Source organism: Mytilus edulis, chromosome 5 (assembly GCF_963676685.1).
Source record: "Mytilus edulis chromosome 5, xbMytEdul2.2, whole genome shotgun sequence".
NCBI classification, from domain to species: Eukaryota; Metazoa; Mollusca; class Bivalvia; order Mytilida; family Mytilidae; genus Mytilus; species Mytilus edulis.
In genome coordinates this window covers 45,825,013-45,838,874 of record NC_092348.1, presented here as the reverse complement: position 1 = coordinate 45,838,874, position 13,862 = coordinate 45,825,013, and the positions used below count along the sequence as shown (strand labels likewise).

The following is a 13,862-nucleotide window of genomic DNA, read 5'->3' as shown; positions in this document are numbered from 1 at the left end:
ACATGTAATAATATCCCCCTACTTAATATTTCATGCATTCAATATCAAGAAATAAATTGGGAAAGTGTATCAAATAAAACATGCAATTTATACACTGTTTACACTAGGGACTATATGTAACGAAAACCAAAGGACGATAACTGTGTCCTTGGACCATATTCAGTTTGTACATCTGAGAAAGTTTTCAAACACTTAAATCTTGTCTTGCCAACAATAGACTTATATTGTTTCATAGGGTTAGAGTAGCTATGTTTTCTTGTTTTGTTTAAATGTGTTTTCGATTTTTTTATATTTCATGGCATTCTTTTTGTGTTGTAATGTTACACTAGTGTCTCGGGTAAGGATAAGGTTGGCGTCTGTTAAAATGTTTTAAAATAGCTACATTTTTATGCTCCTGTCGCAAGTCTATTGTACAGTGGTTGTCGATTGTTGATTCTTGGTATGTGTCATATGTGTTTCTAGTTCTCGTTTTTTTTTATATGGATTAGACCATGGTTTTCCTGTTTGAATAGTTTTGGTGGAAGCCGAGGCCCCGTGTTGAAGGCCATAAATTGACATATATTTTTTTTTATACTTGTAAACTTTTTATACATTGTGACTTGGATGGAGAGTTGTTTCATTGGCAGTCATACATGTTCCACCTCTTCTTATTTATACTTATTGAACCTAATCGTTATAATTTGAACAACATTTTATATGTATTTTAATTTCTAAATATATTCAGTCTTTTTCTTGTATCTCATTATTTTAGTTTATTTTTAGTTTAAAGCTATTTATCAAAATACACATTGTTAGGAAGTGAAAGAAAATCGACAAGTACACATGCATATGATTGCCAATGCAACTAAGTTAACAAATATACACATGCAGTCTAATTGTTCTAATGTGTAAGCACTTAGTCCCTTTTTTCTAGATATATTTTTTTTTGGCACTGTGATGATATAATAGGTTTGGTATTGTGGTTATCCCACACACATTATTATATATATATTAATAAAGCAAAGTGGTGAAAGAATCGATTTACGTTTGTTTATTATCAAAAGTGATTTTACAGATTTTACACAGTTTGATTTCATGGATAAATAATTATAGATATAAAAGCGAAGGACCGGAACATGTACTAGCCTGAAGTCAATGTACTTTTGGTTTCTTAACCTGTTGGATTGTGGTTGACTTCAACCAGTTAACTTTATACATGTTTTATATACACAATATATATAAAAAATGTTAATATACTGGCTAGTGGTATAGGGGGAGGATTGAGATCTCAGAACACATGTTTAACCTCGCCGCATTTTTGCGCCTGTCCCAAGTCAGGAGCCTCTGGCCTTTGCTAGTCTTGTATGATTTTAAATTTAAGTTTATTGTGTATAATTCGGAGTTTGGTATGACGATCATTGTCACTGAACCAGTGTACTTATTTGTTTTGGGGCCAGCTGAAGGACTCATCCGGGTGCGGGAGATTCTCGCTGCGTTGCGTTGAACATTGCTTGGAATTATACCTTTTTCGCCATATGTTATATATTCACACTGAAGTACAGACACTGGCCAAGTCATCATGAGAAGGCTTTTGAATTAGATAGGCGTTCATTCGACACTTTTTCTATAATATTTATTTGAAGTCGTACATGAAATTAAACTTGAACGGACGGCACAAATAGTAGTAATATATTTTTTTTTTTCTTGAAAATATGATGTATTTTCGTTAGCTATATTTTGTCAAGAAATTGTACACACATTGGCGAAACATATCATACTCTGAGGACTTCTATCAAACTCTTTTATCTTATATATGACACAAATTGGATTCAATGTTATTCGCGGATACCAATTTTCGTGGATGTCAGTGTTCAACAAAATACAAGTAGCATATATAATATGTAAAATATCTATGTAAAAGAATTATACACGAAAGTAAATTTTTCGATAAATTTGTCAAAATAGATACTGTACCAATGAAAATGATTAGAGACACAGTTTATAAGCAGTAACACAAAAAAAATCATCAAAGTTGACTAACAAACATATAAAATGACATCGCCCATTTATTATTGTACCTTGACCTTATCATGGTTATTAGTAAGTTCATTAAAACTATATTATACTTCCGTTTTGACTAATATTGTAAGGTATTTTCACATATAGGGGACGGAATGCACTGACTGATAAATTTTTGGAGCATTTGCGCGATTTCAAATTCTTAACTACAAAATAACACATTGTATATGTATCTATAACTGAAAAGAAAGCATATAATGTGACACCTGTAGAGTTTGATGTTAAAAGTTCATTAGCTCATAAGTATCACCTAATAGTAATATAAAGTTTATATTTATATCTATATTTTTGAACGTTATTTTGTCGTACTAGTATTTTTTTAAGGTTTCTTACCTGAATACGATTTATTTTCCATCTTGTATATTTTACATAAAAGGACTGCATTGACAGAACAGACTATACACGCTAGTGTGGGTGTTTACAAATTAACTGGATTTAATTTTAAACTTATAAAAAGAAAACGGGACGTTCTGCTCTAATGAACCGTACAGACTTTATCACTGCGTAAATATGTAATAGTATACAAATGTCATTCGGTTTTTTAGTGATACTTTGACACTTTTATTACTATTTTGAACAAATAACTAGTGACCACCATTTAAATTTGAGAATACAATATGATAGATCTGAAACACGGATAAAAGCTACTAAGATTTACTACAATAGAGAAACTCCCCTAACGGCGATCTTTGAGAACTGATGACTAGTTTGTCTTGTAGCCTTCATTTCATCAATGTTTATGAGGTATGACGAGCACATTAACACAATAATCATCTTAAGGATGTAGTCAAGTCAAGTTTAGGAATTTGTATCTCATATGTTCGGACTCCTTCGTTTCTTCTGCTACGATACAGTGTAAAATATTATGTCCTATGTCAGGCTCTTGTTTTTTCATAGAAGACTTCAATAGCTCATAATAAGGTCATTACCAAAATTTTAATTGATTATAGATATTATTTTTCTTACTTGAGACCCAAATAATGCCATTGCTTAACATAAGGTAACCCTAGAACTTCGAGATTATTCCTGACATTAAAAATCTAACATTATCACCTAAAATCTTATATATCTGAAATGTTGCATGAAAACAGCTTTTAAATATGTCTGATGTCGCTACTTTTAGACTGTTTTAATTTATTCTAATATATAATAAAGTTTACAATTCAATCTTCCAAAACAATAAATTGAAATGTACAGTAGTACAATGCATACATGTAGTTGAAGTACAATATACATAATTATTTTAATATATAGCGCGGTGATCATCCTAGACAAAAATGTGGTATAATATTCTGCATACATTTTTTGGAATGATACAATAATGTATGATAAAAAAAAAACAAAGGAAGGGATTGTATCAAACAAATCAATATTTGGATTATATAGCGGGTGAAAATATGCACTTTCTCCAATTAATGAAAATATTAATTTAAGATATTTTCTTTCGTTCACCTTGATATAATTGTCGACTATATAGTACTATATCAATCATTCGTATTGCTTTTAGTTTCTGTGTCTATTTTTTTCTATTTTCAGTCAAAGTCTGGAACATACGGACTTGGAGCAACTTCCATAAGTTTCTGTAAAAATCGAGTGACTTTGTCTATAAAAGAATAAAATACAAGTTTATATATGCGGTACATATTCCCCATTTCTCAATTTTATTTTATTTTAGTATGTAAAGTATTAGAAGTCTGTTTCTCTGATAGTATATAGTGCGTAAAAATCAACCTACAAATGCTATGAGTAGACCTGAATTCCTCCCCAACCCGGGCAGGAACCTGTACTTTGTTCTGTTAGCATATATGTGGCAACACCACATACTAGCTTATCCCTCTTCTATAATCAATGGCCGATTAAAAATCAATTTTTATTTTAGATATAACAAAAGAAGATGTGGTATGATTGCCAATGAGACAACTGTCCACAAGAGACCAAAATGACACAGAAATTAACAACTAAAGGTCATCGTACGGCTTTCGACAATGAGCAAAGCCCATACAGCAAAGTCAGCTATAAAAGGCCCGAAATGACAATATAAAACAATTCAATAGATGTTTCCTTCTGGTAGATATTGTAAGAGGAAGACTAATCACAATACACGAAGTATTTTTTAAGTATAATACTATAAAATTGAGAATGGAAATGGGGAATGTGTCAAAGAGACAACAACCCGACCAAATAAAAAAACAACAGCAGAGGGTCACCAACAGGTCTTCAATGTAGCGAGAAATTCCCGCACCCGGAGGCGTCCTTCAGCTGGCTCCTAAACAAATATATACTAGTCCAGTGATAATGAACGCCATACTAATTTAGTATTTCATCACACTCATCTCATTGGTATAATTACTGGATGCTATTTACTTAAGCATACAATAGCTACACATTTTACGTTTAGATATGTGCTTTTTAAAGTTTATACCATAAAAATTATTTTGAAAATATCAAAGTATCGACAAGCAGGTAGAAAATATCTGACAGATCTGAAAAGTATTCCCACGTTAGAAATCCTCGCTATGAAACCGATGATCAAATATGCCATAATTCTGTTAAATATTTGAGAGAAATAATTGAGGGACGAACGGATGATGACGGACGAACGGACGGAAAAGCTTAATGCAATAAAGAGCCCTCTTTTCCAATTTGGTAAATTTATGCATTGATATACAGTTATGAAAACTAATGGTTCTTCATTCTGTTGATATTCGAGTTTTGGCATTGATTTCTAAAAAGTGTTTTAAACTGTTAAAGGTTTCTTATTGAACAGTTGTTATACCACATCTCCTTAACTTTACATTGACATTTTGGTTTTGTAATTTTCTCTTGTTCTTTCGATTACATATCTGTTTATTTCTGATGAACTTACAAATGAATGTAATTTTAATTAAGAATTAAGTGTTGTAGATTTGTTGTTCTTTGTAATATTTATTTGCTACTTTTTGGTCGTTTAGTTTATGGGTTTTCAGTCACTTATTAGTTTACTAGAAAATTCTGATAGTAAGTGCAATGCTATCTTAAATCTGTTTAACATACGTACCAAATCGCCCTGTCATCAATTGGAAATGAACTAATGGAATATAAAACACAAGACCACCGACCATAAAAATAGCAGCATAAAGAAACTCTATTCTTGGATCTTGAATTATTGGTGCAATAACAAGGTAAATAGAACAGGCCAAAAATATCATTGGCAGCAATAAAAACACCTAAAAATAAAGTGTACTTTGTCATGAAATAGATTAAGAACTTTCATATACAAGTAACGTGCATGATATTAAGGTCCTAAAAATACTGAACTCCGTGGAAAATTCAAACGGAAAGTCTCTAATTAAATGGCAAAATTAAAATCTCAAACACATCAAACGAATGGATAAAAACTGTCATATTCCTGACTTGGTACAGGCTTTTTCTTATGTAGAAAATGGTGGATTCTCTTTGACCATGACAATTAGATTTAAACAATAGTTTAACATCAATTTTATATGTATGTTGTTGGTGAGTAACCAGGTCATAAAGAATTCTCGCAATTGCTATAGATAATTGGAAACAAACGTGTTTGCATAGATTTCTAATATTTATTCTTTTTTTCTACAAAAATGTGTTTCTTGTTTGCTAAAACAAATATTATCTAAAAATTGCCTTAATTGTTGAGCATGTACCCAGAGCTTGGTTCTTAATTAAGTCTCTTATAGGTGGAATTTGGTCTCTTCTTATATAAATAACAACACACTGGACTATAAGGTGTGTAAATATTTAAACATAATACTCACTTTTATTGGTCTATGAGCATCTTTCATTTTCCATCGTAAAATAAACAAACTAACGATGGCCAGTGCATAAAACAGCCATGCGGCAAAACTAAAGAAGTCGATCAATTGTCCAATATCACCGGGAATCAACATTAATAAGGATAAGATTGCCTGCAAAGGTAACGAGTATTGGTAAGTTCTCTCTGCATACCAAAAGTTCAGCTTTCCATTGGGAAAGTTATATAAAAAAAAAATGAACAAAAGATATCCATCTTCGCCGAGCAGGAGGAGTAAGGTCTATGAATGATTTGACATTCGCACAAATAGCGATACGTACATGTATACAGTATTTAGGATATATATATATATTTATCGCTATTTTGTGCATTTTTCCTTTGATCTGTTTTTGTGATAATTGTCATATCATGCTACTCGCGTGAGATGGAAAATTATCGCTAGAAACTAAGCAGGCACGTGGCGTTACTAACGAAATTGGCATGAAATTGACATCGTCGTCATAGGTGAAATAGCGATAAACAGATTATCATTGATCATCTCAACTCGATTGCCTTTCTCGCTTTCGCCGTCTCGGCTCAAGCGAGAATATCAATCTCGTTGAGATGATCAACGATAATCTATGAATATAATATTTGGATAGTTATCATGATTTTATTTAAAGTAATGGTATACACAACCTAGTATATATCCAATTCCCAAGTCTGAATCAAATAGTGAAAGGTCTCCGAAAGGTGATCTTGCATTCCCTCTCTCTATATGACCCCTCAAAATAAAGTTTCAAGTTTATATTTGTATTTACAGGGAATGTGATTGAACGCCCAATTCCAAAATAGCCAAGCCGGGGCTTGTACATACATCCCGCACAATCAAACGGATCCAAAGTACTTTAGACGAGAAAAAGGACACGAAAACCCTCAAATTAAGGAAGAAACATTAAAAAAAAGAAAGATAATTTACAATTGAGTTACAGTTGTTTCAGAATCAATTATGAGCAAATCATCTCTCATTGCAGTCATGTAAAAGTTTATTTTCAAATGGCATATGTTCTTTCTTTCCTCTAGTTAATGTACAAAATTCAGTATGGAAGTCCTAAAGTATCAAAACTCAATATTCACACTGATCTGTGTCCACACTTGCTTAGATATTCATAAATAACTCGAAAAGTGATTGATATTTAGATTTTAGAAGTTAACTTACTGTAAATATTAGGCAAGGAATTGGTGTATACCTTCGACAGTTTACATATGACAATATTTCTGGAAATTGTTCATCTCTGGCAGCAGAGTATAGTGTTCTGAAATTTCACGATTACACACTGTAAAAATGGTATTTAGATCCTAAACACAATTCTAAGCACATCTTTTGTGTACTTTTTTTACATGTTTAGATCTAAACGTGTCACAGTACAATGTGTTTAGGATTGTGTTTAGAATCGGGTTAAGCTTAGAAAAATATGTTTAATTTCTATACACTTTCATTTTTAAACGTGTTTAAATTCACGTCATGTTTAAATATTATGTGCTTACTGAAAAATGTGTTTAGAAATTAAACACAATCCTAAACACGTTTAGATCTAAACATGTATCACAAGTGTTTAAATTCTAAGCACGATTTTTACAGTGCAAATGTTTTGTGTTTTATGTCGACATACAAGTTAAAAAAATAATCATTTTGACAATAACAACCATTGATTGGTGGATATGGAAATCATCGAATCTGGTCCATCCAACAACTATTTCACTGTATTTCCTATCAGGGATTGAACCCTAATTTATTTTGCCTCTGATATTTTTGATAATTTTTTTAAAGAAATTTCTATTAATTTTTGTGAACATACAAAAATGTGGTTTGATTGTATAAGACAAATCTTCACAAGAGACCAAATGAGTTCAACATTATTTTATCTTTTCGATTCTTCACCATCCAAATTAGCCAACTGTTTGTATGCGCAATAATCCATTTCTCTTGCGGGAATTTACACAAAAGGGTCTAGCAAAAATATTTCAAATGTCAACTTATGGACCTAGAACGGCAGTTTTTTCCACACACGGAATACATCATTAATCAAATTCTTATTTATCTAAAACAGCCAGTTATTGACTATCAAAAATCATGACGTGTTGTTGTCCAATTGACATATTCCCAGTTTCTAATTTTCAGTCCCATTGTTGTATTTTGAAACACTTACTTTAAAGTATGTAATTTTGCGGATTTCGAAGCACGGAAACGACAGAGAAAAAAATTACACCGAAAACAAAAGACATTGTATTAAATTAAAAGAATACAAAAGCCGAAAGTCTACAAAAAAATATCATTCGTAATCAAATATCCCCTATAAACTGCATGCTTAACCAGCTAAAAATGTTGTTAAAACTGTCCTTTATTTCAGAATTGAAGGCCTCTTTTAGTAACTTCATCGGGGTGTAAAAGCGTTGACCGAAGTACATTTTGTTAAACTGTGCTCACGGTCGAAGCTTTTACAACCCTATAAAGTAACAAAAATGAGCATTCAATAATAATAATTACATTTTTTAGCTATGATTATGAAAACACGATTTCTATCCAGTTGTTCTTTAATTTACCTGTGCACTTTATTTGATTGTGGGACCTTGTGTCATATTCATTTAAGAATTGAATGCTTCTTTTTGTAACTTCATTGGGGTGTAAAGGCGTTGACCGAAGTACATTTTGTATACTAAAAATGTGCGCACGGTCAACGCTTTTACAACCCTATGAAGTTACAAAAAGAAGCATTCAATACTTATAATTACATTTTTTAGCAATGACCATGAAAACACGAATTTTACTATTGTTTTATTTAATAAAATCTGTGCACTTTATTGTGGAACCACGTGTTATCATGAATGAAAAGTTTTATTGAGCAATGCAATTGCTTACGGAATAACACGTGATGTGCAGTTAGCCAATCAGAATAAAGTATCACAATGAAACATACATCTAATGTAATTATTGTGTAATGAATGTTAATTTCAGAAGTTCGCGAAATCACTGTTAGCCAATCAAAATAACTATATCATATTGAAGCATCATCTAATGCAACTACTAGGCGATCTAAATACCGATATAACTTACCTGACCCCTGAAAATAAGGATCCATTTGCAGCACCAAATGTTGAACACAGAACAAATATTGGCATTATAATACCAGCAGATCCAAGTACTTCCTCTCCCCATGTCTGAAATTCAAAATGCTAATAACTAGCGTACACACATATACATACACGTATCGTTCAAGAAAAGAGTACTTTAATTTAGATAACACTTAATATAGTATATATGAACATGTTGGGGAAATTTGTTATTAGTATACTTTGAATTTTTATACATCATCATCTGATATTCTATTGAGATTCGAAGAAATTTTACATTTAATGAATTTATGGATGTCTGTTTAGAGTCCAGTGACAAATCAGTGCATATTCAGGACTAGAACCCTGCTTTGTACTATAGACCGACAAGCGGGGTTGGATGTGGACGTGCTCGTCATATGGCAAAACCCTATATATATGTACTTTATTTATATGCTTTTTACCACGTGTCTTGGCCTTTTTGATGAAATTACTGCCCTTAGTTTAAAAATTATATAAAACTTGAGGATTACAATAATTATTGAATACTAGTAACTCAATTATGATAGCAACATTACCACGGCAACAGCATCAGATTCCAACAAGCCATCTGTTCCCAACACAACCAGATATGAAATATTGGCTAACACATAGAGAACGGTCACTAACAGTACACCAACGATGTTCGCTCGGGGTAGATTTCTACAATCAAGGAAAAATGTGTTTCAAAACAAAAAGTACTCATATGATTTAGAGGTAACAATATTACAATGTTAGCTCGAGATAGATTTCTACAATTAAGGAAAAATGTGTTCCAAAAAGAAAGTATTCATATGATTTAGAGGCAATCATATTTTACTGATGATCAAAATCTAAATATACAAAACACGCGACAAAAGCATAAGCGAATCGTATGAATCTTTAACTTGAACATTTCTCATTAGCTTAGAAACAGATGTATATGTGCCAATTCATATTGGTAGAATACCGACAAAACGGATCCGCTGGGTCCATAATTAGTCTATAAACAAAATACTTAGTCTAACTTAAAGCAGTTCCTTCGCATTTATTATTTATCCTACATTAATTAAAATTTAAAAGTTAATGTTTGTTTTTATTTAAAACTTTTCAGTTTTGTGCAATGCAGCAATACAATAAACTTAAAAGAAAAATAACACTGTAATATAATGTTTGTTATACTAAACAAAAAATAATAGTACATATGAATATAATATTATACAAAAAGTTATGTACATGATGATTGATTGATTGTTGGTTGCTTAACGTCCAGTGGCAAATATTTCATGATGAAACACTATCTCTATCACAGGCACTTGTTTCTATCCATACGAAGGTCGACTATCCATAGTCGACCTTCGTATGGATAGAAACAAGTGCCTGTGATCTCTATCTCTTATTATTGACTGATCTTTCATACATCAAATTAACCAAGACTACTGAGTAGGCTATCCCGCTGAGTGTGCACGTGATATTTGTAGAATGTTAAAGAACGATGAATTTTCATTTTATTTTTTTAAATATATTTAGCCTTACACATATGGATTCTTGAGTTCCTCTGTGATGTAATTCAAATTATTCCTACAAAGAGAGATAACTCTAATGTATATAAGAAAAAATAACATAAACACCTACAAAAATGATGAAAATTTACTTAAAATATATTTTCTTCCAAAATACACCCATCAAAATCAGTATCTTGTTCCATTACGTTAATTTTGATCATAAAATAAAATTGAGAATTGAAATGGGTGAAATATGTCCAAGAGACAACAACAGCCGAAGGCCACCAATTGGTCTTCAACGCAGCGAGAAAATTTCGCATCCGGAGGTGGTCATCAGCTGACCACTAAATGAAATAGTGCATTAATTCATTGAAAATGGACGCCACACTAAACTTCAAAAACATATAAATGAACTAAAACCATAAAAACATACAAGACTAGCAAAAGCCAGTAGCTCCTGATTTGAGACAGGCGCAAAAATGCGGCGGGGTTAAACATGTTTTGTGAGATCTCAACCCTCCCTCCATCTATACCTCTAGCCAATGTAGAATAAAGAAACACATAGCAATGTTCATTTCTATATTTTTTTCGGTAAATTTAATATTGTATGTAAGATTTATACATTAAATTACATGAGCTATGTTATATAATAATGTTTATAATGCAAGTTTTGAGTGTGTTTATATCTTTCTAGTTCTTTAAGTAGTAATCAGTGTTTTACACATTAACATCTCTTTTGAACTACCATTACAAAGAGAATACAATTAGTGTTGACACAATTGAGTTCTTACCAACCATCGTAAGCCCATAATGCATCATAAAATGCCAAAGCAACACCAGACGCCGAACCGACAGTTCCATCAAACCCTGTCTTCATTGTAGCTGTATGTCCTACAGTGAACATAATATACAAATATGTTATAATTCAACTTTTTTTTTGGTTATTAATGATTTGAAACTCTAAGCTGTGATAAAAAAAAAAACACACTCAAGACGAACACATAACCGTGAGACAATAGAGGTAGATCTCTAAAGAACTTATCATTTTATTTGTTGTTGTCTGAGTTTTTTTTTTTTTTTTTTTTTTTTTTTGTATTTTTGCGATTTGGTTTTTGGTGTGTGTGGTGGTTTTTTTTTTTGTATTAAGGTTCCATTTTCTCATCTAAATGTCTTCGGTGTTTGCATATTGTATAATAAGTCCCCCTTTGTTGAATTTGTTCACAACTTTTTACACCTGGTGGTGAGTTAAAGATTTTGATATTCTTCCTATTTTTTAAATCAAATATAATGAAAAAAAAAAATAGGATGTGGGATTGCCGGAACCTTCTTTCAGGTATACGGATTTTGTTACATATGACATTATTTTGCATGTTTACCTTGTCCTAGTTTGACAAGTCCTCCTATTACAATAATGACTAGAGCAATAAGCTTAGCAGCTGTGAAGATCACTTGAACGTTGGCGCCGTGCTCTTGTATCATAACAATTGATGATGGTCAGCGTCACTGAAAGAATAACTGAATTATTTGTAAAACAAGCTTTCTATATATAAAAAAGCAACATTTACAACGAACTTGTTAAATCGTTAAAGCATAATCATGCTTGTCCGTTCTATTCTATTGCTGATTAACATTCCCGCATTAAATCTGTAATTTTACTCAACAGAAAGAATTAAAATCCATAAAAAATGTAAACAAAAGAAAGGAACATTGTGTGTAACTTAACATATAATTTTATTGATTGATAGATGGTTGCTTATCGCCCAGTTGCAAATATTTCATACATGTTCAGGACAAGAACAAAATAACAATAAATTCAATAGGTACAGATACATTGTACCCAATAAAGTCCGTCCCGGGATGAAGGCTTTGGAAATTTTGAGGGCTTCTGGAAAATGAGTGTATAGTGGATAGGAAAAGACTTTTTGCCACCTACGGCCCCTTCACAATTTTGAACAGGTTCTTTACAGAGGCGGATCTAGCCATTTAAAAAAGGAGAGTTCCCAACCCAGGACAAAAGAGGGGGGGGGGGGGGTGTCCCAACTATATTTCCCCATTCAAATACATTGATTGTCCAAAAAAAGTGGGGTTTCAACCCCCGGAACCCTCCCCCTGGATCCGCCAATGCTTTACATGCAGACAGCTCGACACTCTCTCTACATGAGGCATCGGAATGTACGTCCCCATTCTGATCGCACGTTACTGGCGTATTTGTACATCCCGCAATGGCCAAAAAGGACAAGAGTGACACTACAGCATTTCTTTAGTTACCATTGAGGTAAACATAACTATTAATCACGCTCAGGAGTGGTATTTGCAAATAACACCAATCTATCTCTACTGGTGTTTTTGGCAACTACCCCTTCTGAAAATGTGTTCAACATTGTCCTGTATAGGTGAGTATACCTCATTCCTCAGATAAGGGATTAAAATCAAAACTTTTCCAATAACCTTTTTATTGCATGTGTAACCGTAGAACATGATGACTCTCATGGCAAAATCATCTTTGACTCCATGCATACTCGAACCAGACCTATATGTTACAAGGCATGGGTATACTGGCTGAACCACAGAAGTACGTCCTTTGCTCAAACGCTTACGGCTGACTAAGTATTTACCACATTTACTATTAAAGGAAGCAATCCCGACACTCTTCTCAAACTATATAAGTTGTAAATTCCGCTGTGCATGATGAAAAGCACTAAATGTCCTTAGACAAAATTTACATAGTTCTTTTAAAACAAAGTATCCTTTAATCTGGAAGTGTAAACATTATATAACCTCCAAGTGTAAATACAGTATTGTTATATTTTATCTATATTATACATACTGAAGTGTTTACATTTCAAACGAGTGTGTACTTGATGTATTGTGTTTTGTCAACATTAATAAATTGTATCCTAGTATTACAAAATTATTTGCGACTGGACGTAAAGCAAATAACATCCAAACAATCAATAACATAAATCTTTGAGCAGAGTAGTAGTTTACAAAATATTAATCGAAAAATTGATTCGGAAATTTTTTTTTTTGAGAATCAGGAAAACCTGAAACAAAGATTTGTGTTATTACTCCTGCCATTCGTTTGATAGATCTAGAAAATATAAAGCATAACAGATAGACGAAAGTGAACCAAAACATCAACTGAAGTTTTTAAGATAATCTAGACAAAAGATATCCCTTCAACGACCACACATACATGTACACTCATTCACAAAAATATATTGTACAAACAAAATTTCTGAGACAAGTGCATGTGTTTCTGACACTTAAAATATCTCTTAAAATCCACAGAACTTGTTTAGCAGTCTGTAATTACAGCATGCTTTTTGAAACATCTCTTGTTTTGCTACTAGATCTATTAGTTTACTTATATTTTTTTGTTGTGAAACTTTCGTTTAGGAATGAAAAAAGCATAACAATCGTTT

The 13,862-nt window shown here is 32.2% G+C and overlaps 2 protein-coding genes across 3 annotated transcripts in view; both read right to left on the bottom strand.

Annotated features, from left to right (window-relative positions):
• LOC139523779 (b(0,+)-type amino acid transporter 1-like) overlaps positions 1-3,025 on the bottom strand; it is a 33,609-nt gene extending 30,584 nt beyond the window's left edge. For both annotated transcript variants that reach the window (XR_011664687.1, XM_071318036.1), the window contains exon 1: positions 2,392-3,025. Coding sequence is in view for 1 of the 2 variants with exons in the window: in XM_071318036.1 (XP_071174137.1) it covers positions 2,392-2,413 (22 nt within the window). In the remaining variant the exon portion in view is untranslated. The remainder of the gene's footprint in view (positions 1-2,391) is intronic.
• Positions 3,026-3,172: 147 nt separating this feature from the next.
• The window catches only part of LOC139523780 (b(0,+)-type amino acid transporter 1-like), a gene marked incomplete in the record, with an annotated part of 14,340 nt that continues 3,650 nt past the window's right edge, over positions 3,173-13,862 (bottom strand). Inside the window, 9 exon segments of the mRNA XM_071318037.1 lie at positions 3,173-3,661; positions 5,096-5,264; positions 5,829-5,978; positions 7,023-7,119; positions 8,919-9,022; positions 9,493-9,616; positions 10,469-10,513; positions 11,229-11,328; positions 11,814-11,901. Of these exon segments, the coding sequence (XP_071174138.1) occupies positions 3,591-3,661; positions 5,096-5,264; positions 5,829-5,978; positions 7,023-7,119; positions 8,919-9,022; positions 9,493-9,616; positions 10,469-10,513; positions 11,229-11,328; positions 11,814-11,901 (948 nt within the window).